The sequence below is a fragment of the Podarcis filfolensis genome (assembly GCF_964270895.1).
Source record: "Podarcis filfolensis genome assembly, chromosome: 17".
NCBI lineage: Eukaryota > Metazoa > Chordata > Lepidosauria > Squamata > Lacertidae > Podarcis > Podarcis filfolensis.
In genome coordinates, this window is record NC_139621.1 from 40,963,039 (window position 1) to 40,990,485 (window position 27,447).

At 44.8% G+C, this 27,447-nt stretch overlaps 3 protein-coding genes across 7 annotated transcripts in view; 2 read left to right on the top strand and 1 right to left on the bottom strand.

Moving 5' to 3' along the window:
• Positions 1-5,743, bottom strand: part of CFAP91 (cilia and flagella associated protein 91) — a 24,733-nt gene extending 18,990 nt beyond the window's left edge. For 2 of the 3 annotated variants that reach the window (XM_083593176.1, XM_083593175.1), the window contains exons 1-3: positions 5,567-5,743; positions 2,736-2,812; positions 1,186-1,343 (exon numbers count right to left, since the gene is read on the bottom strand). In XM_083593176.1, the coding sequence (XP_083449302.1) occupies positions 1,186-1,343; positions 2,736-2,812; positions 5,567-5,687 (356 nt within the window). In that variant the 5' untranslated portion in view covers positions 5,688-5,743. Of the gene's footprint in view, positions 1-1,185; positions 1,344-2,735; positions 5,005-5,259 lie in introns of all 3 variants that reach the window. The other variant, XM_083593177.1, reaches the window with a different exon arrangement.
• A 1,890-nt stretch (positions 5,744-7,633) lies between these two features.
• Positions 7,634-13,873, top strand: COX17 (cytochrome c oxidase copper chaperone COX17). The gene is made up of 3 exons (XM_083594220.1): positions 7,634-7,801; positions 10,543-10,660; positions 13,536-13,873. Exons 1-2 carry the CDS (start codon positions 7,668-7,670, stop codon positions 10,625-10,627), a joined length of 219 nt encoding a protein of 72 aa, XP_083450346.1. The 5' UTR covers positions 7,634-7,667; the 3' UTR covers positions 10,628-10,660; positions 13,536-13,873.
• A 3,535-nt stretch (positions 13,874-17,408) lies between these two features.
• POPDC2 (popeye domain cAMP effector 2) lies at positions 17,409-27,433 on the top strand. 3 transcript variants are annotated; one of them, XM_083592547.1, is made up of 4 exons: positions 17,409-18,356; positions 21,163-21,271; positions 25,264-25,783; positions 27,080-27,433. In XM_083592547.1, the coding sequence occupies exons 1-3, from the start codon at positions 17,866-17,868 to the stop codon at positions 25,744-25,746; spliced, it is 1,083 nt and encodes a 360-aa protein (XP_083448673.1). In that variant the 5' UTR covers positions 17,409-17,865; the 3' UTR covers positions 25,747-25,783; positions 27,080-27,433. The 3 variants fall into 3 exon arrangements, with proteins under 3 accessions (XP_083448673.1, XP_083448675.1, XP_083448674.1); XM_083592549.1 differs by having other exon boundaries at positions 17,480-18,356; positions 25,264-25,654; XM_083592548.1 differs by having other exon boundaries at positions 17,490-18,356; positions 25,264-25,779.
• The last annotated feature ends 14 nt before the right edge of the window (positions 27,434-27,447 follow it).

A 27,447-nucleotide genomic window follows, 5' to 3' on the forward strand; every position in this document is an offset into this window, starting at 1 on the left:
AAGATGCACAGAGATTGAAGCTACAGAACCAACATTATGCTAGTGACACCTAGTGCCCTCTCACACTTACATCATATTCAGAGAGGCAGCAGAAACACTAAACTCTGTCACTTGTGGCTGAAATGGAAATCAATCGAGGCAAGAATGAAGTGCTGGTATTTAGTGTCCTTCAGTCTTGAAATTAGGTGTGCAGCATGTTATGGGGTTTGACTCCCTGTTAATAGGGATGGAAAACCTGGGGTTTACTCAATGTTGGACTACAATTCCTATCATCCCTGACCATTGGCTGGAGCTGATGGAACTTGGAGCCCAACAGCATCTGCCGGTTCCATAGTTTCCCCACCCCTGTCCTAAAAGGTTAGGGGTCTGCCCTTGAATTGGCACTAATTATAGAAGCAGTAACAAGCAGTGCCTTTTATCGGTTTCAGCTGGTTTGCCAGCTATACCCTTTCCGAAATAGGCCAGACCTCACCATAGTCATTCTCATTCTCATTCTTGTTACCTCCAGATTTGATTACTATAATGCATTCTCTGTGGGGCTGCCCTTGAAATCAGTCAGAAACCTCAACCACTGACATCTTCCCTTTGGTCTGAAGTTGTTACACTACAAGTCAATGTCATCAGTTTTGGGCTAGACAAACCAATGATTGGTCTGTCTCAGTATCAGGCAGATTCCTATGTTTCTATTCCTTTAAATATTGCATATCTAGCTTTCTTGGGTTTTCTGTCCAAATGCGGCAGGATAAAAAATGAAGCAGGATCCTTAACAAGGGCTGTCAGGTCTGTGAAACTGGTGAGAAAAGCTTCTGTGCTGCACTACATACATTGCAGTAAAATATACTGTGCATGAAAAGCTATATGACCTCAACTTTGAAATTATCCCATTTGGCTATACCTCCATTTGGCCATTTCCTAGAGCCACCATCTGAAAAGTTTTGCTGTACGTGAAGTTTGCGATCATGGCAAAGAGATGGGTAGTCTGACCATCATCAGCACTGAAGTGAATGAGCCACACCAATAAATTAAATTAAAGTAAGAAATGGTTCTTTGTTTCTGCAGCCATATTTTAGATGGAATTAGGGCTAAGCTACATTAATGCCAAGGGCTGACCTACTTGGTGGGGAAATGTAACTAAGGCTAAACAGTCGTTTCAAAAAAACATTTACAACTCCAGAGGGCCCTTACCTAGCAAGCTTCTGAAGAGCCTCAATGCGCCGTTCTGCCCTTCCTCTCCATCTTCGGTCAATGAATGGGGGAACAGGGTTTATTTCTTCTAATTGCATAGAGTATGGTGGATAGTGAATCAGGTTACTGAACATGGTTTTAAATGCTGGCACTTTCCTCTTTTTTATATGGAAAAAAAGATAGAAAAGGCAAATATTGTAGGTAAATATATGGAGAATAACATCACAAGAGCTAGTATTTGTGTGGAAACATAAATATTGGGAAATAACCAGGATCTTGAGCTCATCTGCTACCGCTGACCACTTGACAGATGGGCAGGGCTGTCTACTTGTCAACCACTGGATGCCAGCTTTAATGGACAGATTTGAAAGCCCTCTAACTGTGCTTCCAGTTCCTCCTTTGCCTTGAACAAAAAAAGTCCCTTTGCCAATGGGCTTGAATCAAGCAGTCTGGCTTCAAATCAAGCAGTGGCTGCAAAGGAAAAACGCTCCTTTGCATCCCTGGCCTGGTCAGAGCTGCAAACCCTTTTGAATCAAGAAGTTGGTGCTTTTTAAATTAGTGCCTTTTTCTTCTTCCTTTTAGTCATAGCTTTCCTATGCCTAACTTCTTAGATAATAACAGACACAAGGCTGCACTGATGAGAGAGGACTTTCCAGGATACAAACAATTGTTTCTGGAAATTCTCTCCCTGGTAATGTATAGTAGACAAATAAACACATTCACTGCCAAACCTTACCAATGTGTATCCACAGAGAATCAACTGCCACTTTTAGGTTTACACTATAAATTACAAGGGAATCTGAAAAGAAATGTTTCACAGAAGCCATGGGCAGTTACTGCCTTTATTTAAAGTTCATGTAATTATTCCAAAATCTTTCTGTAACAATTTTATATATAAAGAGTTATATAGTTCCAGTGTCCCTCAGTGTTAGCAGGTTGGCAGCCTTTGCTCGTGCAATTATCTCCTGCCAGCACTGATCCAAAATCTGTGGGTGGGCAAAATGATACACATCAGTACTGGTGTCATGTATAGATAATGCCCTGTCTTTAAAGCTGTTTCTCTGCTTATGAAGTATATTTCCAATTTCAGCTCTCAGCAAATGTATTTTTTAATTTTTTAAAAATAATTTTACTAGTTTTTTACACAAAATTTGACAATATTCAATTCACTTTCAATATAATAATTTCTTGCATTTTGACTTCCCATCCTTACATCTCTATTCCTGTTGTGCTTCTTTATCTGCTGCCATAACTGCCACTTATATTCTACTGTATTATAACTTATATTTATCACTGATTTATTCTACTTCCCTTGCCTATTATTCAAATCCTGCTCACAATTTCATTTGGCTGTAGTTTTTTCCTCTAACAGTCCGAAAAGAACCTCTACTCTTCAACAAAGATCTCATCTTTTTGACCTCTTATTTTTGTGCCAGCTTCGCCATCTCTGCATAGTCCATTAACTTGAAAAGCCATTCAGCAAATGTATTTTGTATAGAAATATGAGAGTACAGTTCTGCAAGAACTGTTTAAAGACTGTAACCACCTACCATTTCATCGTGAAGCAGATGAGACTGGACAGTTGCTTGTGCATGGTCTCTCTCACTTGAAAGTGTATATAATGGATCTAAAACACATATAAATACAGTCAATAGAAACATTTTTATTAAACTTACGAAGAAATATTAGCTGAGTGATAACGTATAGGACCTTTCCCCTTCCTCCCAGCTATTCTTTCACTTTGAAACTGGTGGCTCAGATTAAACATTGCTACCAACGAGTGCTTACAGTGCCTCACCGCAAACACCAAGACTGACTCAGGCTAGCCTTGGCAATGGTAGGGCTCACCTGGAGTCTGGAGAGCAAAGTGCTGACCCATGATTTGCCCTGCACTTCATGGCAGCCTCTTTTCTTCACCCTTTCCGTGTCACGTCTGCCATGGAACATGAAGAGGCGTGCACCTTTTAGCCCCTCCTAGTTTCCTTGTGGCACATCTGGCTGGTGGTGGGGACGCTGTTTATAATAGTTGAACCGGGTTAAGCACTGGGTTTGTTTTATGTGACACTCCTGGTCAAATGTTTGTTTCACTTCCCATTGTTTTCCTATTTTTAGAGAGGTGCGCTTAGTGTGTCACTTGCTGTGTAAGCACTATGGTGTTTAAGGGCCGGGAAGAGGGGGAGCTACACATCTAAACAAAATAAAGTAAGATTGGGGAATATAGTTGGTTTAAGTTCCTTTTTCCAGCAACCACATGGGCAGGGGGAGAGGATCAGAGGGGGATGCCACAATAAAAAGGTGGTGATGCTGTTTACAGCACTCATGTTGGGTGCGTGTGTCTCCAGCTGAAGAAACAGCTGGGAGTGTGGGGAGTACCTTTTCCCATTCTTTGGGCCCCTGAGAAAAATAAACAAACCTGCTATACCTGGAGCTGGTTGTCGAGTGTGCCGCTGAATGGGGCACAGCTGTGGGCAGCCTGCGGAAGTACCATCCACCTGGGGCTTGCCCACATAAAGGAAGTCTAGGGTGAGAGACTAGGGTGATGTCGGCCATTTCCACAAACTCTTCTTGTTGAGAGACTTTCAAGGGTGAGCTGAGAGTTTGTTTGGACCCTGGGTGAGAACCCAGAGGTTGAGAGATGTTTCAGAAGGAATATATATATATGTGTGTGTGTGTGTAACTTGGTATTAATGTAACATTTAAAAATGTAATAGTTTGCTTAAGTTTTCTGTTGGTTCAGTTTTTTGTACACCAATTAGAGAAAATTTTAATATATTAAGCAGTATAGAAATTAAATCAATCAATCAATCAATCAAATCAGATGTGCTACCACAATAAAAAAAGGTTGAAAGGAAATATCATAATTTTCCTGCTTATTTGGATGAGGAGCTGTTAAAAGGCTGTGATACAAAAAAAGAAAACAGGTAAATAATATTGATTACTGCTTGCATCAACCACATCGATGAGGGAACGGTAAGAGCTAAATGTCAGAATGTGTCAAAGCGTCAGAAATACTGGTGGAAATAATAGCTTCCCAAATGACTTTTACGGGGGGGGGGGGGGAATAACAGGATAACTATAGGGGAAATAAAATCTCATGCCAACTTGCATTTCCAGGAATCACATTGGGGATGGGGAGTGAAATGCCTAAACATAGTAAAACAGGTACATAGTTACCTGTGCAAATTGATGTTTGCAGCCAACACATTAGAGCAGAGGTGTCAAGGTAGCAAGAAAAAACCCACAAATTCCACTTTGCAGTGCTCACCTAGGGCAGCGGGTGGTAGGGGTAAAGACCAACGTGATCTAACACGAGTTACAACTATTGATTGAAATATCATTGGTGACAACTTTTTTTTTAAAGCTGGAAATGAATACGATCTCCTGTCTTCTGCACTCACTGGAAGGGAGGGTATAATCCCCCATTATTACGGCATGTTGGGGTTATGTGTGCCTGTTGTGGGCGCTGCTCCCTGAAACACAACTTGGAAGATCTTTATGGGGGCACTTTAGTCTTCATTCTATTCATGTTTAATTGTATTTTCAAATGATCATTCCCCTCCCCCACGTTTTTGGCTGTTCTTTTTATCTGTACAGTAAACTTCTTGGGAGTCCCTTTCTGGGGGAAAAGCAGGGAATAATAATAATAATAAGAAGAAGAAGAATAAAACAATGCCACTTCCTGCGCTGTCTTTATAGTAATTATCTGTGTTTTAATGTATTTCCATGTTTAATTGTGGGGTGTTTTTTTTTAAACAAAACGAGCTTGCCTCCCTCCCTCCCTCCTCCCCATGCTCTGCTTTTAGCTCTTCTTATTCTTATCTACCAGTAGCACCTTAAAGACCAACTAAGTTAGTTCTTGGTATGAGCTTTCGTGTGCATGCACACTTCTTCAGATACACACTTCTTCAGATACATTCAGAGTGTATCTGAAGAAGTGTGCATGCACACGAAAGCTCATACCAAGAACTAACTTAGTTGGTCTTTAAGGTGCTACTGGAAGGAAAAAAATATTTTTTTGTTTTGACTATGGCAGACCAACACGGCTACCTATCTGTAACTTATTCTTATCTGTACACTTCTTGGGAGTCCCTGTGTCTGGGGAAAAAGCAGGATATAAAAAATATTATTAATAAGAATAATGCCACTTCCTGCGCTGTCTTTATAGTAATGATCTGTGTTTTCAGTGTATCTCCGTCTTTAATCGTGTGTTCAAGGCGACGGCGCCCCCCCTCCTCTGTTTTCAGCTGTTCTTATTTGTGTCTCTAGTCCGCCCGGAGTCCCGCGAGGGAGAAGGCGGAAGGCAGCCTCCATTCCCGGCGCTTCTCCGCCCTCCCTGCGCGCCTCCCTCGGCGCCCCTTCCCGCGCAGCCCCCGCGAATCACCGTAGAGGAAGTCGAAGGCCCGGCTGGGCGCCACGGCCCGGCGGTAGCGAGACCCGGGGGGCGCCACCCCCGACCCCGACCCCGACCCCGCCGCCCGACCCCCCGTCACCGCGCGGCTCATCTCGCCGCCTCGCCGCCGCCGCTAGGCCCAAGCCGTCTCCATAGCAACGCCGGCCCGGCCTGCGCGCACACCGGGAGCCCAAGAGATAGGAAAAGGGCAGAGGAGCCCGCGCTCTTTCCCCCCGCGATAATATCTATTATTTTCCACACATAAACATAAGAGAAGAAAAAGTTAACAATAATAAAGGAAAAAGAATGAAACGGAGAAAAGAAAAAAATATACAAAACATAAAAGAAAACAAATCACCACATAAACTAAAACTTAACTAATTAATTAAAATCCATCTTCATAAACATATTATTTGACTTCCTCAAATCTCTTCCATCTGAGTTTCTTAGTAATTACGGTATATATAGCAGTTTCCAATATCATTATTTCATAAAACCATATCACAGTCATAATCATATTTCCTAACTTTTCTTATCGTACATTTTCTTATTTATTTATTTAATCCTAGGCCTAATTGATTCTTTCAAGTGATTACATATCCTTAATATTACAATATTTATTCAAATAGTCTTTAAATTTCTTCCAGTCTTCTTGGTGTTCCTCCTCTTTTTTCTGGTCGCGGAGCTTGCACTCTTTTGCAGGAGTCGAGGAGGGAGGTGCTCACCCCTCACTGCAGATGGTGACAGCAGCCATGAAATTAAAAGACGCCTGCTTCTTGGGAGAAAAGCGATGACAAACCTAGACAGCATCCTAAAAAGCAGAGACATCACCTTGCCGACAAAGGTCCGTATAGTAAAAGCTATGGTTTTCCCAGTAGTGATGTATGGAAGCGAGAGCTGGACCATAAAGAAGGCTGATCGCCAAAGAATGGATGCTTTTGAATTCTGGTGCTGGAGGAGACTCTGGAGAGTCCCATGGACTGCAAGAAGATCAAACCTCTCCATTCTGAAGGAAATCAGCCCTGAGTGCTCACTGGAAGGACAGATCCTGAAGCCGAGGCTCCAAGACTTTGGCCACCTCATGAGAAGAGAAGACTCCCTGGAAAAGACCCTGATGTTGGGAAAGATGGAGGGCAGAAGGAGAAGGAGACAACAGAGGACGAGATGGTGGGACAGTGTTCTCGAAGCTACAAACATGAGTCTGACCAAACTGTGGGAGGCAGTGGAAGACAGGAGTGCCTGGCGTGTTCTGGTCCATGGGATCACGAAGAGGCGGACACGACTAAAGGACTAAACAACAGCAACAAATTTTTGTCCATGCCAGGTCTTCACAGAAGAGTCCTGCCTTGCAGGGGTTGGACTAGATGACCCTCGTCGCCCCTTCCACCTCCACAACTCTATGACTCTATGAAGACAAGAGGGCAGGCCGCTTGTTCAGAAGAGCTTGCAGTCCCAAATACAGTAACTGTGTCAGAAAGCGTTTTGGAGCGTAGTACTTTTCTTTTTTTTCTTTCTTTTTTGGGGTTTGCTAAGTATTGTGCATTATTATTCCATTCAAAACCAACAAACAAACTCCGCTTCTCGCTGAAGTTGTTGCCCCTTCGTCTGCCTCCTTTTATCCTTATCTTTTCCCTTTTTTTGGAGCCTGATACTGTCATTTCTGCGTGACACGGCCACTCTTTAAAAAAGAAAAGAAAAGTGGGCAAAAAAGGGGTGGGTGGATAAAAAACCCAAACCCTTCTTGCAGCTGCAATATTAAATGCGGGATCTGATCCTGAAAAGGTTGAAGACTGCTGGCTGTCTCCTCTCCATCCTCCCTTTGGCCAAACTGCAAACCACGGCGATTGAGCTGTCGTGCGTTTTTATTTTCTTTTATTTTGCTGCAATAAACCCTCGCGCAGTTCCAGAAGCCACGTCCTCCCACCTCTACCCTTTCGGGTCTTTGTGCGCTCTGCGGCGCGCGCGCAGGCGCACTCCCATCGACCCCCCTCGCTCGGCGTCCAATGGCGAGCCGAGTGTGGCGGAAGGGGCGGCGGAAGTGAGTGGGGCGGGGGGGGCGGGCGTCTTTCTGCGCCTGCGCGACTGAGCAGCCATGTCGACCGTGGCCCCCCGCGACTCGCCGGGTCTCCCGTCCCCCGGAGCGGCGGCGGCGACCGAGCAGAAGCCTCCGCCCGCCCTCAAGCCCTGCTGCGCCTGCCCGGAGACCAAGCGGGCGCGCGACGCCTGGTGGGTAACGGGGGGGGCGGGGCGTCAGGGTGGCCCTTGGAAGACTCAGGCTGGGCGCCTCGGGGGCCACAGGGGACCCGGCACCACATGTATAAAAATCATATTTATTTATTTATTTATTTATTTATTTATTCTTATTATTACAGTGGTACCTCGGGTTAAGTACTTAATTCGTTCCGGGGGTCCGTTATTAACCTGAAACTGTTCTTAACCTGAAGCACCACTTTAGCTAATGGGGCCTCCTGCTGCTGCCGCTGAGCGATTTCTGTTCTCATCCTGAAGCAAAGTTCTTAACCTGAAGCACTATTTCTGGGTTAGCAGAGTCGGTAACCTGAGGTGTATGTTAACCCGAGGTCCCACTGTATTTCTACGCCGCCCACCTGACTGCGTTTCCCCAGCCACTCTGGGCGGCTCCCAATCAAGTGTTAGAAAGAAGACAGCAGAGGAGATCTGCAGCTCTCCTCCTCCTCCTCCTCCTCCCAAAACGCGTCTGGGCTTCTGGATAATTACATAATGACACACGTGCGAAGTGAGCAGAAGGAAGCGGATCCCCTGCTGGAAATGGCAGCCTCCCATCCACTTCCTCCTCTTCTGTTGGGCGGACTCGCCATGTGCATTAGTGCCTTGGTGGGAGAATCCTAGAATTGCAGAGTTGGAAGGGACCCAGGACGCGGGTGGCGCTGTGGGTTAAACCACAGAGCCTAGGACTTGCCGATCAGAAGGTCAGCGGTTCGAATCCCCTCCCATTGCTCAGTCCCAGCTCCTGCCAACCTAGCAGTTTGAAAGCACCTCAAAGTGCAAGTAGATAAGTAGGTACCACTCTGGTGGGAAGGTAAACGGCGTTTCCGTGCGCTGCTCTGGTTCGCCAGAAGCGGCTTAGTCATGCTGGCCACATGACCCGGAAGCTGTACGCCAGCTCCCTCGGCCAATAAAGCGAGATGAGCGCCGCAACCCCAGAGTCATCCACGACTGGACCTAACGGTCAGGGGTCCCTTGACCTTGACCTTTAAGGGACCCAGAGGGTACAGAGCTTTCCAAATGTTTCATGTCAGCAAGACTTCTAGACACGCATCTTTTCACAACACAGTAATTCGGTTTTACTAGCAAACTGAGGTCAAACTTGTCATTGAAATTCTACTCGATATTGATCCAGAACAGATTCCAATGTATAGTTAGCAGAGTAAAAACTTAAAACACGTTGCAGGAGTCCCCAAAAATAGGCCAAAGGCAATTAATATTTCATCCAGCAGATCTTTACTGCTCCTGAAGGCAAATGAGCATAATGGCCACAAATCCAATACATTCAGGACTGGCCCTGTTCATAAGAGATCCAGTTGCAGCAGAGTTCACTTAAACTTACAAATAACTCGTAACGAGTCTAAACCTTAACACTAAGCATACTATGTACGCAACACCACACCAGAAGGAAAACAGATAGAGAAAGTGAAACCCAGGCTCCTTCTGGCCCTACTTTTATACAGTATTACCTCGAGTTACATACGCTTCAGCTTAGAGACGCTTCAGCTTACAGACTCCACTAACCCAGAAATCGTACCTTGGGTTAAGAACTTTGCTTCAGGATGAGAACAGAAATCGCACGGGAGCAGCGGGGGGGCCCATTAGCTAAAGTGGTGCTTCAGGGTAAGAAGAAGAAGAAGAGTTTGGATTTGATATCCCGCTTTATCACTACCCAAAGGAGTCTCCAAGCGGCTCACATTCTCCTTTCCCTTCCTCTGTGAGGTGAGTGGGGCTGAGAGACTTCAAAGTAGTGTGATGGGTCCAAGGTCACCCAGCAGCTGCAGGTGGAGGAGCGGAGACTCGAACCCGGTTCCCCAGATTACGAGTCCACCGCTCTAACCACTACACCACACTGGCTCTGTGAACAGTTTCTGTGAAAGAACAGTTTCAGGTTAAGAACGGACCTCCGGAACGAATTAAGTACTTAACCCGAGGTACCACTGTAGTCAGCATGGCTTCGACAGAAGAGATAACAGAACCACTTTAAGCTAGCTGTACTTAGCTTCTCGGAAAGAATAATCCAGTTATGAACCTTCTGCTTGTTTCTTTCACACAGAGAAGCTTCCAGAACCCTCTTGAATTAAGTAGAATAGGAAAGATCTCTACACATCAGATCAATACTTTCTGAGCTAAGAAATGCAAACTGACAAAACTAACCTCTTTCCAGCCCCGGGTGGAGTGTGGGAGGTGCTCACTTGACACACCTACACGCTGCAGTTGACACACGAATGTGTCGCGGCACACAGTTTGGAAAGCTCTGATCTACGCCAACCCCTGCAATGCAGGAATATGTAGCTGTCCCATACAGGGATTTCCCATCCCTTATATTTCCATCCTTTCTGAGTAGCTAGCGATAATGCTTCAGTGGAAAAACACCTCTGGGGAAAAGGGTTAGGAAGCCTCTTTGACCCCTGTTCTCCTCTCTTCGCATCAAAACATCAGCCACTGCATTTTGTAAAACAAAAAAGACAGTTTACATGATTCTTTTTAACCAACAACATGCAGCTTTCCTGTAACCTTACCAGAAAGGTGATCTGAATGGGACGCAAATTGCAACCATTCATTCCTTTGGAGGAAGGAAGCATAATCTGAAAACGCAGGTGGAGTACAGTTGGACATTTGTACCAAAGAGTGCAGTCAATTCCAGGCTAGTCTTCCTCAGCGCTGATCAAGTCAGCTACCTAATTTGTGAAATTGCTTAATTGGGGAATTTTGTCTTGCAGCATCATCGAAAAAGGAGAAGAACACTGTGGTGCTCTTATTGAGGCCCACAAGGAGTGCATGAGAGCCTTGGGTTTTAAGATATGAACAAGATGAAGCACACATCTGAATGTTTGGAAGGTAAATGGATGTCCTCTTGCAACGGTGCCATTTTTCAGGGGAAATGCATGCTGGGAGCTGTCAAGGTGAGGGACGCGGGTGGCGCTGTGGGTTAAACCACAGAGCCTAGGACTTGCCGATCAGAAGGTCGGCAGTTTGAATCCCGCGACGGGGTGAGCTCCTGTTGCTCGGTCCCTGCTCCTGCCAACCTATCAGTTCAAAAGCATGCCAAAAAGTGCAAGTAGATAACTAGGTACTGCTCCGACGGGATGGTAAACGGCGTTTCCGTGTGCTACTCTGGTTCGCCAGAAGCAGCTTAGTCATCCTGGCCACATGACCCGGAAGCTGTACGCCGGCTCCCTCGGCCAATAAAGCGAGATGAGCGCCGCAACCCCAGAGTCGGCCACAACTGGATGTAGCGGTCAGAGGTCCCTTTACCTTTATGCAGCTTCTTAGTAGCTTTCAATACTATTAACCATGGTAACATTCAGGGTGAGACATGGGTGGAACTGTGGTCTAAACTACAGAGCCTAGGACTTGCCGATCAGAAGGTCGGCGGTTCGAATCCCTGCGACGGGGTGAGCTCCCGTTGCTCGGTCCCTGCTCCTGCCAACCTAGCGGTTCGAAAGCACCTCAAAGTGCAAGTAGATAAATAGGTACCGCTCCGGCGGGAAGGTAAACAGCGTTTCCGTGCACTGCTCTGGTTCGCCAGAAGCGGCTTAGTCATGCTGGCCACATGACCCGGAAGCTGTACACCAGCTCCCTCTGCCAATGAAGCGAGATGAGTGCCGCAACCCCAGAGTCGGCCACGACTGGACCTAATGGTCGGGGGTCCCTTTACCTTAGCTGTCAAGGTAACACTGCTACAGCAGTTTAATCCCTCTGGGGGGAATTGCAACTCTCCAGAACTCGACCTGCTTAATTCAACCGTGGTGTGTGGATTTGCAGTTCTTTCCCAGCAAGCATTACCACTGCATTTGTGACTTGTGTGGAAGATGGCGATTGTTGTGTGATGTCAAGGACATCAGTTGGTTAGAGCTTGTGATATCTACGACACTTCTGTAGATCTACTACCCCTTTAAATTTTGTAATATATTGTGGCACTGCTTTTTTTTTATTTAAAGTTTTTATAGAGTCTCAGAACTTTGTTCTGCCACAGCAGCAGGAGTGCTCAGCTACCATTTTCATTGCTGTCCTCTGTCCCCACATTTTCTAACAGGGCCATATGTCCATTGTATAAAAACATTAAAAAGATCATGAATATAACTTCCCACTTCTCTGGAGTAACTCTGTAACAAAATGTAATATTGTCGATGTAGAAATGCCATATAAATACTGTTTTGTCTGCCGTGCTATTCAGGGTTCAGGAAAAGATAATATATACTACATTCAGGAATGAATTATGATAATATATACAATTAAGTGTACCTAGAACAAGTTGCTCTGACTACTGGCAATGACACAGGGCCCAGTATACCTGAAGGAGCGTCTCTACCCCCATCATTTTACCCGGACACTGAAGTCCAGCACCGAGGGCCTTCTGTCGGTTCCCTTACTGCGAGAAGCCAAGTTACAGGGAACCAGGCAGAGGGCCTTCTCGGTAGTGGCACCCAGCCTGTGGAAAGCCCTCCCATCAGATGTCAAGGAAATAAACAACTATCTGACTTTTAGAAGACATCTGAAGGCAGCCCTGATTAGGGAATTTTTAATGTCTGGGGGCTTCTTCTTCTTCTTCTTCTTCTTCTTCTTCTTCTTCTTCTTCACAAGGCTGTTGTGAGAATATAATGGAGAGGAGGAGAAGTGTCTGTGCCACTTTAGAGCTCTTTGAATGTGGTAAGGTAAAGGTAAAGGGACCCCTGACTGTTAGGTCCAGTTGTGACCGACTCTGGGGTTGCAGTGCTCATCTCGCTTTATTGGCCAAGGGAGCCGGCATACAGTTTCCGGGTCATGTGGCCAGCATGACTAAGCAGCTTCTGGCGAACCAGAGCAGCGCACGGAAACGCCGTTTACCTTCCCGCCAGAGCGGTACCTATTTATCTACTTGCACTTTGACGTGCTTTCGAACTGCTAGGTTGGCAGGAGCTGGGACCGAGCAACGGGAGCTCACCCCGTCACGGGGATTCGAACCAACAACCTGATCGGCAATCTGTATTTTAACCCACAGCGCCACCCGCGTCCCACCTGACTGTGGTATATGAATGTAATAATAAAACAAACAAGGGGTCATTACCATGATAATACCTTTTAACATAGTAAACGTGCCCTTGCAGATTTAGGCTTGTAAAGAATTTAAAACAGGAAATTTGGAGTAAATAAACTTCCTTTTATAGTGTATTGCTTGAACACCAAAACATGATGAGAGAGCCTTTCATAAGTACTGTGAGTATACTTTACCAAACACCTTAAAAATCGTTGGGCAAAAATGTCCATGTGTCTGCTTTGTATGCCTGACAAAAGCAAGCATTGGGTGACTGATGCTTTTAGATTTGTAACATGCCAGGAGGTAGATTTTGTTAAATGTAAGAGAAATTTAGCACTGGAACAAGTTGCAGACTCTCCTTCCTTGGCTAGGCTTCTGCTAGGGATTCTTTGGGGACACACATTCTGTCAAAAGTTTGTAGTATATGGTCCATTGTGTTAACCTTCCAAGTCCAGTAAGTCTTCAAAGTCACTGTGGTTAAGTAAAACCGCCAGTTCTGTGGTGGCAGATAGTGGCGATGATGGTAGACATAAAATAACTACAAATAAGGCATAAATTAGTCCTTGCTATGTTTTATTTGCAGGTATTGCTTTCATTAACTTTCCAACATAAGTGTTAGAGGAACATCATTGCTAATAGATGAGATATATAGCTAAAACTGCTTCTTATTGTACCTTTTCTCCCTTTTCCCTCTAGGTGATTTGCTGTTGAAATATTAGTTTGGGGACTTTACTCTTCATGGCTGCTTGAACACGGGTGTTTATTTATCAGAAGATGAATTTATTGGGGAAAAATACGATGGATTCTAAAATCAGAGGAGTGTGTTGAGTTACAGTCCTCTTCCACGGCTGGATCTTGCCTAAGTGATAATATGAGAGATTCTCCTGAATAAACGTTTTAACATTCTCATTTGAGCACAACAAAACTGGCTCCTGTATGATGCAGTTGTATCTGGGAAACTATGTCACCACCCTCCCATGTATTCACTGGAATTAAATATGCTAAATCAATAAAAACAAAGTTGGCTGAATTCAGAGATGCTGTTGGATTGGGCAAGTATGTGTGCACCTACTCAAGTTTCCATTGCAATCTGCCAAGCTCCTTTTTCAGCAGAGGTCAAAATCAGTTTGTAGATTTGCTGTATGGAGGCTGCATGGCTACCCAGCTTGGTAGATGGACATAATAATATTTTGTGTGTGAAAAATATAATTCATGGGTTCCAGCATTGTGTAACTTACCTCTCTGGAGAAGGGGCTGCTGTAGTAAATCCATAGCAAAGCTGCACAAATGTCAACTGCGTAGTTGGGTGGTGAAGCTGGGCTGGTTGGTTGGTTTTCTTTTATTTGTTAGATTTGTATTTAATCTTTCTGTCAGGGCTTTCAGAGTAAGATGCAAAGCTTTCCAAGTGACCTTATATTGAAGTGCAGGACAGGTCCTGGCCTGTGTCAAGTTTGTGGATGGAATTATTTTGTTAATAAAGAAATAAAATGAAAGCTGCCTCTGACACCTTCAGACTCTGATGCATGTATAACAGAAAAAAGACACTTGAAGACATTCCAGTTCTTGTAAACTTCAGAGAATACTAGTCTACTCAATATTACTGAATCAGAATTAGCTCAATGTAACATTTGTTTTTCTCCTTAACTGAGAGCAGCTGCATGATGGAGTTCCATTTTCTGTGGAATCACATCCACTGGTAGTGTTGCTTGAGCAAAATGTGCTCCTACAAGTTGAGACGCCAGATTTTTATTGGTCTCCCCCCCTCCCCCCCTTTGCAGTGTCCTTGTCATGTCCTATGTCATGTCTAGAGGGTCCCTCAGGAACAGCCTTTGGGGTGGTGCATCGGCGTTAAAAATCAGTAGGGGGGGTCACTAAAAATCTGGTACCCAACTTGCAAGAGGAAAACTATTTTTTGCTCAAACCCACCATGGATACAACCAGTGTTGTTTTTTACTAAAAAAATGTTTAGGGGTACTATCAGTTTGACTCAAGAAAACCACCATTTTATAGTTCAAATTGGGAACAATAAATACAGTAAATGTACAAAGTACAAAGATTCACAAAATGTTTAGGGGTATTCATACCCCTTTGTCCCCCCAGAAAAAAAGCACTGGATACAACTGTTGACTTCTGCATTCTGATATGTTTTCTGTATTCTCCACTAGTATTTTTCCTTGAAGGCTGATAATAGATTAGAATTTCTAACTCTCACACAAAGGCCTTATGTATGGAAATCCTAAATTCTGAAATTAGAATAAATTATTAGGACAATCTTATATTTATTTTGGTGCTGGAGGAGACTCCTGAGAGTCCCATGGGCTGCAAGAAGATCCAACCTCTCCATTCTGAAGGAAATCAGCCCTGAGCGCTCACTGGAAGGACAGATCCTGAAGCTGAGGCTCCAATACTTTGGCCACCTCATGAGAAGAGAAGACTCCCTGGAAAAGACCCTGATGTTGGGAAAGATGGAGGGCACAAGGAGAAGGAGACAACGGAGGACGAGATGGTTGGACAGTGTTCTCAAAGCTACCAGCATGAGTTTGACCAAACTGCGGGAGGCAATGGAAGACAGGAGTGCCTGGCGTGCTCTGGTCCAGGGGGTCACAGAGAGGCGGACACGACTAAACAAGAATATTTAATGGCTGAAGGCTTGGATAAGGACAAATGTTTGCCTGGAGCCTAAAGACATTTAATCATGGCACCAGGCGAGCCTCGAGAGAGAGCCACCATAGAAAAGGCCTGTTCTCCTGTCACCCTCCAAATCTCTCAGGGAGGGGGACACAGAGAAGGGTGACAAGTGCAGGATCTGGGTCGGTTCATGTGGGAAGAGTTTTGTCCTTCAGGTCTTGCCGTGAATCATGGAAGGCTTCATTGGTTAGCCCTACTTACCTGTTCCCAAGGAGGCCAGGCAAGATTAAACACACTTCAGATGTTCTGAGAATATTGAGATCTTTGCACCCAAAACTTACTTTGGATAACTTAAATCTGCAAGGACATGTTCTCTTGCAGTGTGTGAGGTGTCTTTTGTCCCTCTTGATGAAAGGGCCAACCTGATATTTTGTATTTGGTGACACAAAATGATTAAGGTGTGCACCAACCATAATTTCTTTAGGACATTGATTTGCATTTCAAACTCATAAAACTCCAATCCTTGCATACTGCCACTTGTTTTCAAGGAAGCCAAGAAAAATGTGAAGTATACCACACTGTTATGTGCTCAGGAGTGTGAGATCAGTTTAACTCTGCTGGTTTTACAGGGTGATTTGAGGTCTGAATACCATCTTAATCCTGGATTCCTTGTTGCCTGATAGTTCTTTCCACTTCACATAAAATCATAAATGAAAATGCCTTATAGTAGGATGGCCAGCTTCTGTTTCCTTGGGGATCACTCTATTTTGAAAGAAAGGGAAAAGACTATATTTTACTCCATTTTGAATGGAACAATTTCCATCTCTTTCTGTTTCCCCCCTCCCTGCCCAATGCAGTATTTACACATAAATCTGCTCACATTCCTGCTCAGAAAAACTACCGGTATATTGATAATGTAAGGTAAGGCTTGCCTGACACTGCTTTGTGACAGCAGCTCAGCTGTCAAGAGGGCATGGTCTTCCTGTCTCACTGAGAAAGACAGGAATGCTTGTCCCCCTCAGACCCCCGTACTCCAGAGCTTGCGAAACTTTTCACGTCGGTGATACACTTTTTAGACATGCTTCAGTTCGTGACACAGTAATTCAGTTTTACTAGCAAAAGGGAGGTTAAAACAACCCATTTGCAGCCCCGGGAGGAGCGCCGGGAGCACTCACACAACACACCTGCACACTAAAGCCGACACACTAAAATGTCACGACACAAATTTGGAAAGCTCTGCCGTACTCTCTTTCTCTGCAGTCAGACCCAGCACAATGGTGGCTTTAAGATTGGTAGCATAATTTTAAAAGTGGAAAGTCCGCTCCACCGCGTCTGTTGTGTCATTCTAGTGGCTGAAAAATAGGAATCAAAGTGTTCCACCACTGGAAGGAAGTAGTTCTGGGGAACACCAACCAAGAAATGGGAACGCGAAGCAGCTGTTCTTTTGACATAACACTGTTAAAGGTCAAGCAAACTTCCTTCGTTGACCACTCCAGTCTTCTGTCCGAATCATTTATAAAATTGGCAGCCTCAAAATATTGCAGCTTGTTTGACCAGACTCTGATCCACAGCTTCTGTCTAATTTTTAAAATCCCAGCTGTCACCACTTCCTTAGGATACTGTGGTCTACAGCCAACACCCCCCCTTCCTAAAATCCTACCTTATCTTGTTTTCTGTGGCTTGCAGTTCATGATAGAGGAAATTCCTCCCCCCGCCTTGTGATATGAGAGGGGATTTGTTCTGCCAAGCAAGCTCTGGGAACAGTCTGAAGCATCTACACAGACAATACTACGTGTAATCTAGTTCTCTGGGTTATGTTAAGTGGCAATCGCCCGGCTGGCCTCTCTTCGCCTCTCAGCCTCTGCTTCTTGGATTTCAATTCCAAACATGGTTATCTATTTGGGGTCGCTCTTCTTTCCACGGCCGGGTGCTATACATTCCAAATTAAACACAAGTACCCTCCGCTGCTCCCTTCCCCGCCCCGTCTGCCCTGGCTGCTGCTCCTTCACTGAGTCTATTTTCATTTTCTCACACGGCCGGCAAGGGAGCAAGCCGCAGGCAAGTCTTCCCACCTCTTCTTCCAGGGAGTTATCAAACTGAAAGGCGTCGCTTCCTTCGAGATTGAATTTCTGGTGCTTTTGCAAGTTGGTGCAGCTGATTGGTATGATACTGGACTCCTGCAAACCACATTTGGTCTTCCACTTTGTAGGAAGGGGTTGCTGGGGGTGTTTGGTGCAAACGCATTAATAATTTTGAAAATGTTCTGGGGACCCACAGGCTGAGAACGGCTGCTCTAAGACATAGCTACTGTTCAGCTCCAGTTCTAGGAACTGGTTTTACAAGTTCTTCAGTATAATTTTTCAAGACATATTGGTGCAGAGGTTAGGAGACAAGGAAAATGAGTACAAACAGCACCCTCTTGGATCGGATTGTTTTCTACCCAATTTTATGTGAGGGATGGAAGCAGTATATGGAAGGAGCGATCTATCACCTTGCTGGCTTCCTCCTCCTCCTGGGATTCATGGGAGGAAGTGGAACGGTTGGCTCCATCTTCATCTTTGGCTTCTTGACCGCTGGTTTCTTCTGCGCTGCACTCTGGGGCTGGCTAGATGCTTGTGGATTGGACATCTTCATCTGGAACATGCTCTTAGTTCTGATCTGTCTACTTCAGTTGGCTCACCTAGTTTACCAACTCCGTCAACACGCCTTCCCTGAAGAATTCGACATGCTCTACAAGCAACTGTGCCAGCCTCTGCAAGTGCCACCTCAGGTCTACAAAGAAATCGTCAAGTGTTGTGAGGAACAGGTTTTGCCCCTGGCCAAAGACCAGAACTATGCTGTGGAGGGCAAGACCTCAATTGATCGTCTGTCATTCTTGTTGTCTGGCAGGTAGGCCTCACCTTCCCCTGACAATATTTTTTCTTGGCGTTAGAAAACTGACCCAACTGGTGCTTTTGAAAAACAGATGGAGTGGCATGAAAAACAAACAAACCCATGCATTCTCTGAGTTTCTTCTGGCCGAGTTCTCACATAGGTGGTAAAACCTGTGTCTTGGCTGTATCACTTTACTCTGCATTTGAGGACTCAACTCATGTGATGGAATACCTCCTTCTTGTCATTTTTTCCAAAAAGACCTTGTATGCCACTGAGAAGACTAGCTTAGAACTTTCTCTCTGATCTAGTTTTCTTAATGGAGGGCTCCTTATGTGTGTATGTATGAAGAAGCATTCCATCCCATACCCTCCAACATTTATCCAATGAAAATAAGGACGTTCTATTCCAAAATAATAATAATATTATTATTGATACCCTGCCCATCTGACTGGGTTGCCCCAGCCACTCTGGGCAGCTTCCAACATATATAAAAACACAGTAAAAAAGTAAACATTAAAAAACTTCCCTATGCAGGCCTGCCTTCAGATGTCTTCTAAAGGTTGTATCGTTACTTATCTCCATGGCTCGGGGGTCACATAACTCTATACTTTCCAACATTTCTCTGATGGAAATAGGGACGTTCTAAGGAAAACCGGGACATTCCGGGATCAAATCAGAAACCGGGATGTCTTCTGTAAATCCAGGACTGTCCCTGGAAAATAGGAACACTTGGAGGTTCTGAAGGTTGTGTGCTGAAGTTGTGCAGCCCAGCTTTACCTTCTTACAGATTTAGGCTTTTTTTTTAACCTTCTAAACACGGCTATCCATGGGAAAAGGGGAAGGAGGGTGAGGGCTTAAGGACCCCATCCATAATGCTTTTCTGTTGCAAATTGTCTCCTCCTGAGGATGCTTTGCAGTACTGTTGAGCTAAAGTTGCACATGGGCCTGAAGTCATGTAATTTGGCCCTCAGCATTTAGGGAGAGAGGTGTACTGTAAAATTAAGGTCATGGCTCCTTGCAAGTGAATCCTTGTTTTCAGGTAAGGTTACCTGACAAAGCAGATAAAGCAGCTGGCAAACGACAATGATGCTTCAGCTTCTCAAAGGATTTTTAAAAAAATACAAGCTTTAAATATGGCAGCTGAAGGTTGGTTCAGGGTTTGTTTGTATGACGGGGAACAGTTACCGTAATTGGGTTGTATCTATTCCATTCTTTTCTGTCATATGTTGGTTAAGTCTGAAGTGTTCCACACTCAAGGGATCTGGAATTTTACATTAAAAAAGAAAAATATTTCTACCATGGGCCAGGTTTTACCTAGTTTGCTTGATTTGTCGGCTTGTTTTAGTTTATGCTGTGATGCAGAATTTGGAGACTGTTTTGTCACAACCTGGAGGAATTAGGGTTGGGGCGCATAAAAGGTAAGGGAAAGGAGATGGCTGTACAATGGGTGGGAAGGGGATTTGCAATCTGTATTGGCCACTGAGCTATAGTTCCCTTCTCTTCATCAAAAGCCCCCAACAACAGAAAAACAAAACAGACATGTTTCCTGGTATAGAGCCTGAAACTTGCTTAGATAATCAGAAATGAAGAGTCCGTGGCCAGTTTTTGCACCAAAGACCATACTGTCCCATCAGGGGGAAAAGGCGGTGTATAAATATAGAATACAGCACAACAGTGGTACCTCGGGTTACAGACACTTCAGGTTAAATACACCACTAACCCAGAAATAGTACCTCAGGTTAAGAACTTTGCTTCAGGATGAGAACAGAAATCGTGCTCCGGCGGCGCAGCGGCAGCAGGAGGCCCCATTAGCTAAAGTGGTGCTTCAGGTTAAGAACAGTTTCAGGTTAAGAACGGACCTCCGGAACGAATTAAGTACTTAACCCGAGGTACCACTGTAATATAGAATAATAATTGCCGTTATCACACAATTCTCAATGCAGCCTTTAATCTTGTAAAATGTCATATGCATAGATGATACTGTATTAAATGATGATGATAATGATGATGCAATTGCCTAAGCGGAACTTGAGCTACTCTGCCTGTTCGCTGATGCAAATTATCCATCTATCGCTGTCTATCCTGCGCTGTACACATGTGCTGCTTATCATAAGCACGTATCCTGCTTCCAGGGGTTCTTTTGGCCTTTTCTTTTTGGGTTTTATGCAGAAATTTCGGTTCCTACCTTTATCAAGTGATATTTTGCTGCGCAGCTCGTGTCGAAAACCATTCACTCCATTCGGAGTGGTTCTTTTGAAGCTCTTTCCCATCTCTTTCTGTTTTTGCAACCTTGAGAGACGTGTCGGGGACCCCTCACCCCACCCACCCACTCCGGAGCTATTCAAGACATGTATGCTCTCTGGGAAGGCCTAAGAGAAACTCAGGCCTGGAACCAAATGCCTATCAGCTCCTGAAGTTGGCCTGATAATATTTTGTACCAGGACGTCCAAATTCCCATCGGAGAAATGTTGGAGGGTATGCATTTGTTAGGATAGGTTAATATTTTATATTATAAACTGCCTTGACTGCCTTAATGCAAAGGTGGGATGTGAATGCAATAAATAAATGCATATTTTTTAAAAAATGTTTGCACAACTGCATGAGGACCACTTACCTGCTCCCACAGATACCTGCCAGACCATTTTCCCCGTGCCCCTACCGTCAGATGCGAGGCCAGCGGCGTAAGAGTAATTTCTGTTGAGATCCACCTTGGGGTGGGGGCAGGTATTATCATGCACTGTATAAACTTTGGGAAGAATTTTTTAAAAATGAATCTGCTTTAAAATATGTCTTTTTCCTCCCCCCCCCCTGCCCCAATTAGGGTTAGAGTAAGCCAGGACGGACAATTTCTACATTATGTCTTCCCATATCAATTCCTGGATTCCCCGGAGTGGGAGTCACTGCCCCCTTCGGAAGAGGGAACATTTCAGGTAACCTCACAGAACGCAATTGCATCTTTGGGGTTTTTTGAGACTGTGTGTTGTCTGTATGGTGGTTTTTGTTTGTTTGTTTACTTTCTGGGTCAGAATCATATCACAACAAGAACAACAACTTATTTATGTGCCAGCCATCTGACTGGGTTCCCCCAGCCATTCTGTGCAACTTCCAACAAATTAAAACACAGTGAGACATCAAACATTAAAAACTTCCCTATACCGGGCTGCCTTCAGATGTCTTCTAAAAGTCAGATACAGTCAAACCTCGGTTGTCAAACATAATCTGTCCTGGAAGCCCGTTCTAGGCTTCCAAAACGTTCTGACAACTGATTTATGGCTTCTGATCAGTTGCAAGATCTTCCTGCACTCAGCAGAAGCCACATTGGATGTTCGGCTTCCAAGAAATGTTTGAAAACCAGAGCATTTACTTCCGGGTTTTCGGCATTCGGGAGTGGAATCGTTCAAAAACAGAGCCGTTTGGGAGCCAAGGTTTGACTGTAGTTATTTATTTCCTTGACATCTGATGGGAGGGTGTAATAGAGGCAAAGAACTGCCCTAGTCATTCCATGCACTCAATAAATCTTTGGGCTTATGTTTCTTAGTAATCCAACCTCTACCCCACTGATGCCACATAGCAAGCTGCATACAACTCGTACCTCGGAAGTCGAACAGAATCCGTTCCGGAAGTCCGTTCGACTTCTGAAATGTTTGGAAACCAAAGCGCGGCTTCTGATCGGCTGCAGGAAGCTCCCGTCAGACGTTCAGCTTCCAAAAGAACATTCGAAAACCGGAATATTCACTTCTGGTGTTCGATCTTTCAGGAGCTGGAACGTTTGACTCCCAATGCGTTCAGGAGCCTGGGCACGACTGTACTTTGAAAGCGAGGAGACTTTCAAAAGCAGTGTCTGTGGTGATCTATGGAGATCTGCCGTTAATCAAAAGAAAGGTGAAAATCCAAACTGGGGGTGCTTAAAATAGCTGTTTGGATCTCCAAAGCAACTGGATCCCCAAAGCCCAAGGGTTGGGATTCAAAGCTGAGGTGTCCTGGGTGCAGCTTGCCTTTAAATTCTCTTGAGACCAGCTGTAGACATTTGAAATAGCCATGACATTGCAGAGGAAAGCTGACTTTGGGGTTAACGTCTTCATTATTATGGGACATCCATGTCACAGTATTTTTAACACTGGACAACTCCAGACGCCATAAGATTGCTCTATCAAAAAATTCTTTTAGAACACTCAGTAAGCCCTCCCCAAATCGCCCAAGTACAATTCCTGCACAATGTTTGGAATGAATGGTGCCGTCCTGTGTCCGAGGTCCTTTTAAGAATTCGGAGTCAGGATCTGTGACACGGTAAGAGTTTTGTCGTCTGGGCTGATAAATGGACTGTTCACTATACTCAATGGGACTGTGATGGCCTGCAGGAAACTTTAAAATAGAACGCACGGTGACAAGCTGTGGAAAAATCTCAAATATCCATTCCTGTATGGAGTGCCCAGCAGCTGCCTCTGAGGCGAACGTCTTCATGGAATAGCTGTGCTACAAAAGTGAAGGGGGGATGTAGATAAGATAGGGGACACATATTTAGGAAGAAAGGAGGTGGCAAATTTGGGCCTTTTCCAGGATGCTTCCAGTCTTAGCTGCCTGTGAATGCATAGGCTGCAATGTTCTTTGATGCTTGCCGTTTTCCAAATTCATGGGCTCAACATCGCAGACATCTTACCGTGCTTCTTTTGTACATTCTGTACTGTTTTGTTGCTGCCTAAACTCAAAATGTGACATACATTATATTTCCTCAATTTTCTTTTTCTTTTTTAAACCAAAAAACAGCCATGGGAGGCTCTGAAGAACGTGTGTGTGTGTGTGTGTGTGTGTGTGTGTGTGAAGTCTCTCTCTCTCTCTCTCTCTCTCTCTCTCTCTCACACACACACACACACACACACACACACACACACACACACACACACACACTTTAACCCATTCCCTTCTGGATATTTTTCTGCTCATAATCAACATTTTCTGTGTGTGTGCTTTTTAAAAACAACAACAACAGGGAGACAGTTGGGCAGCTTGTCACATCTCTAATTTTGCCCTCAGGCTCGTAAACTGGCTGAAATTTCCTTAAAGCATCAGATTATTTTTAAAGCCTGAGGCTGTATCAAGGAAACAAGCACAGTAGCGTTCCTCTTGCTTCCCTTAGAAGCCAATCCTTTTTCCCTATTAGGTTTGACTGCGTTTCTTGTAGAAAACAGCAAAAACTGATTTTTAGTGCATTGGAATAACATTATATGACTTCACTATAAGCTTACCAGGTTTTCTAATGGGCTGGAAAATGCTGCTTGGAAAATGGGTTTCTCATCCCCTGAAGTCTTTCAGAGCTCCGTTAGGAAAGCGATCCTATTCTGGCTCCCCTCAGTGAGGAGGCCGAAGCAACTGCTTGCTTGGCAGCAGCATTAAATATCAGACTCAAGGACATGGCGTGTCGCCTGTCCATGTTCTACTTCCCAAGCCACCATTCCTTGGGTCTTGGCCAAGGAGATTCCTGGACCCAGGGAGGCCTCTGGGATAACGTGGCTGAGCTCTTGCCATCCTGCACATGCCAACGTCTCATTTACCCACTCCAGTGAATGAAATCCTGTGTACATTTCAAAAGTCTGGGGAAACACACATCTTTTCTCTCTTGCCAGAGTTTTACATTTCCCCAAACCTGTAAAAACAAAAGAAGCAGCTCTCATTTAAATGATTTCAGATAAAATACAGGAACGGTGTTGTTGGGTGTCAGAGAGAATTGGCACCATACGGTGGTTTGCGATATTTGCTTTATTTACACCTGTGCAAGCATAACGCACACAGTGGAGGCAAATGTTATTCATTACATTTATCGGAGGCCGCATCACCAAACTTCTCTTGGCAATAAACAAATTAAACAACCTATCATTGCGAATCTAAGAAAAGGTCTAACAAAAATCCTAAAAACTGTAAGAAATTATGTCCGAGCAGAGTTTGTACATACAGTTCAGCCACATATTATTAAGCTGTGGTTGAAACTTGTCTGTATGAACTCTGCTAGAACATATGATTATGGATTTTAGGATTTGTTGTGTAGCTATTTGCAGAGCGGCAGAGAGCATCTTTGTGATGTCAAAACACCTCCTAAAATCACGGTGAGATTCAGAGATTGAAATGTTAATGTCCACTATTTCATAATTTTAAGTAATTTTTGAAGGCTCTGAAAATAAAAAGAACTTCACCTGGCACAAAAAATACATTATGGTTGATGACAGGTAAGCCTCTTGAGAAGAACATTCCACAGTAGTCTGCATTTGTGTGTCACTGTTAAAAAGGTCCTCTTCTGTGTCAACATCTCCCATATATCTGATAGTGAGGATACTTGAAGGAGAGCCTCAGCTGATAATCATGGGGCACAGGTAGATACATCTGAGAAGAGGTTATCTTTCAGGTACTAAGGCATTTTATAGTAAAAAACACTCCTACAGTACAGTACAAACTTTTCCAGGCATATTTATTGTAAAATCTCCTTTCCAAAAACATTTGAATTCAAAAGCAATATAAACACCCTCTCATTAATCTGGAGCCCTCATACATTTTTTGCACTGGGGGATGTTACGTACTGAAGTTCCCACCCTGGGCCAGCAGGGGGATACTGTAGATAGTTTTCACTCAGGTCCACATATGCAAATAAGGGATTGAAAGTGACGTTCAGTGATTGGATAGTTACAGAAAGTGGTTACAGCTGCGTTGTAGTGGAGCTCTATATAAGCAGGCTGGCTGAACCCTTCATTTCAGTTCTGTTCTGGCCTGTGAATAATCAAGAGCTGTTTGAAGAATCGCTGTGTTGTCCGATATGTTCACCCACAACTTAACAGGGACAGTATTGCAGCAGAAGTTCGGACAGCGTGGTGACTTTTTTTTACACTCGATAAAAAGGTCTGATGTAGCCACCTCTCCTCTCTCCTTCCCTCTGCAGGTAACGCTGACAGCAGAGACTGACTGTAGCTTCATCACTTGGCAAAGGAAGGATCTCTACTTGCTCCTGGCCAAAGAGCGCTATATTGCCCGCCTCTTCTCAGTCCTCCTTGGCTTTGACATCTCAGAGAAACTGTATGCCCTGAATGAGAAGCTTTTTGCTAAATTCGGCTTGCGGTTTGACATCCGCCTTCCCAGCCTCTACCACGTCCTGGGACCTGCCTCTTCTGACATGGAGCTGGAGAAAGAACCAGAGGAAAGCGAGGGTCCAGCAGCACCCTCGGGCCTTTCGCCCACCTTTGTCCAGACAGCTCCTGCAGCCCCTTGCACTGTGTCTCCTCCTGCCCCTCCTGCCCATCTCAGGAGACCTCGGCCTGACAGTGACCTGTCTGGTGAGGATTCTACCAGTCTTGTATTGGAAGATTTTGCTGAGTTGACAGGGTCCTTTATGGACTATTTGAGCGAAGGGGAATATATGAAGTGAGGGCACTTCTAACATGGGCACACATCACCCTGTGTAAGTAAGTACTCTTTGTGACGTTAGGAAGAAACACAACTGTGTGTGCTGGGAGGTGGTGTTTGATGTGTCCAGCATGCTGTGCACACCATTGTGCTGGTTTTCCTTGCAGGATGTGAAGGACGCACATCTAGACTCCCAAAGGCTAGTCTGAGTCCTCCTTACAGCATGAAGTAGTGTCAGGCTTTGGGGAATTGGCCTCCTCCCCCATGGCAGTAACAAAAGATCAAACGAAAGGAGCGTCTTACCAGTTAGAATCTTTAATAATCACAGTGAGAGAACAAAGAGCGCGTCTCCTAGAAATGGCGGTGCTCCCAATTAACGGTCACTCCTCCCCCTTCGTCCCTATTAATCTACGCCATTCCTACGTCTTGTAACCTGAGCTTGTCACTTCTGCGTTTTCAGTTCTAACACTTTCTGAGCTCTCCATGTCCTTGGAGAAGGGGGGTGAATGCTGTCCAGAAACTGTGAATCTGTTAACTCTCTCTCTTCTAATGTTTCTTCTGCTAGCTGTTCCCCATCCAGTATTTCTCAGCTTCTGCCTTCTGAACTATGCCCCTCTGCAAACCACTATTCCAAATCTATACTGTCCTCCTGCTCTTGGGAAGATACAGGGGGAGGGGGAGGCTCCCACCATTCCTTCTCAGTGCAGGCCTCCTCAGCACTGTCCCTGGCAAGTAGCCCCGATCCAAGCAGCTTCAAATGTGAGGTTTGAGCCTCAGGCCTGCCTGGATGTTATACCTGCTAGATATGTAGGTTCAGCATAAGCTTTCAAAGCCAGTTCAAGAAGTTGCAAATTAGGACCTGACAAAGTGTTGTTATTTATGGACCTTAAGGTCCTCCGCGGGGCAGACCAGGAGAGGCGGTCCTGTAGGTACGAGGGTCCTAGTTTTGAAACGTTTGAAAACTGAAGACTCAACAGCTGACAGCTAGGCCTCCGGATCTTGCACATAGTGGAAGCCACGTGGCATGTTCAACTTCTGAGGCTTGTTCAAAAACCGAAGAATTTACTTCTGTGTTTACAGCATTCATAAACCAAAATGTTTGTCAACGGAGACGTTCGAAAACCGAGGTACCACTGTATCTCCTTGATGGTTCTCCCAGGCAATTTCCTGAGCACAGGTTTGGCTCAATCCAGCATCTGGCCAATTTCAATACTCCAAGCACTGATTAAACGCCAACATTTACTAGATCCACAAATTATGGGTGTATTGCACCCATAAACTCTGGAACCCACAAACGCATAACAATGTGGATAAAAAGTTCTAACGAGAATGACAATATGCTTTTTGTCCTGCAGCTTCTGGAAGCCTCCTGAGGAGTAATCGCCCGGCCTCTGCAGAAAGACGAGCCCCTCTGGCTCCTACGCAGACCCCAGAACTCTAGAGAAAGAGTTTGGACTCTCAAAGACGTCACCGTATGGTCACTCATGGCTGATCATAATGGTGCTCATTACTTGTGTGTCGACACGTGGATTGCACCAGCACCAGCATGGCGCACTTGGAAGTGCATGCATGAGACTGAAGTGTGATGTTGGAACACTTCCCACAGATTGTTGAGCTGCAGTGGCACCGGGCTCTTTCTGATTGTCTGTATTCTTGAGCACTTGCCGTACGGTTCTGCTGTGAGGTGAATTAAACGTCTGGGAAATGGTCTCTATAGCTAATG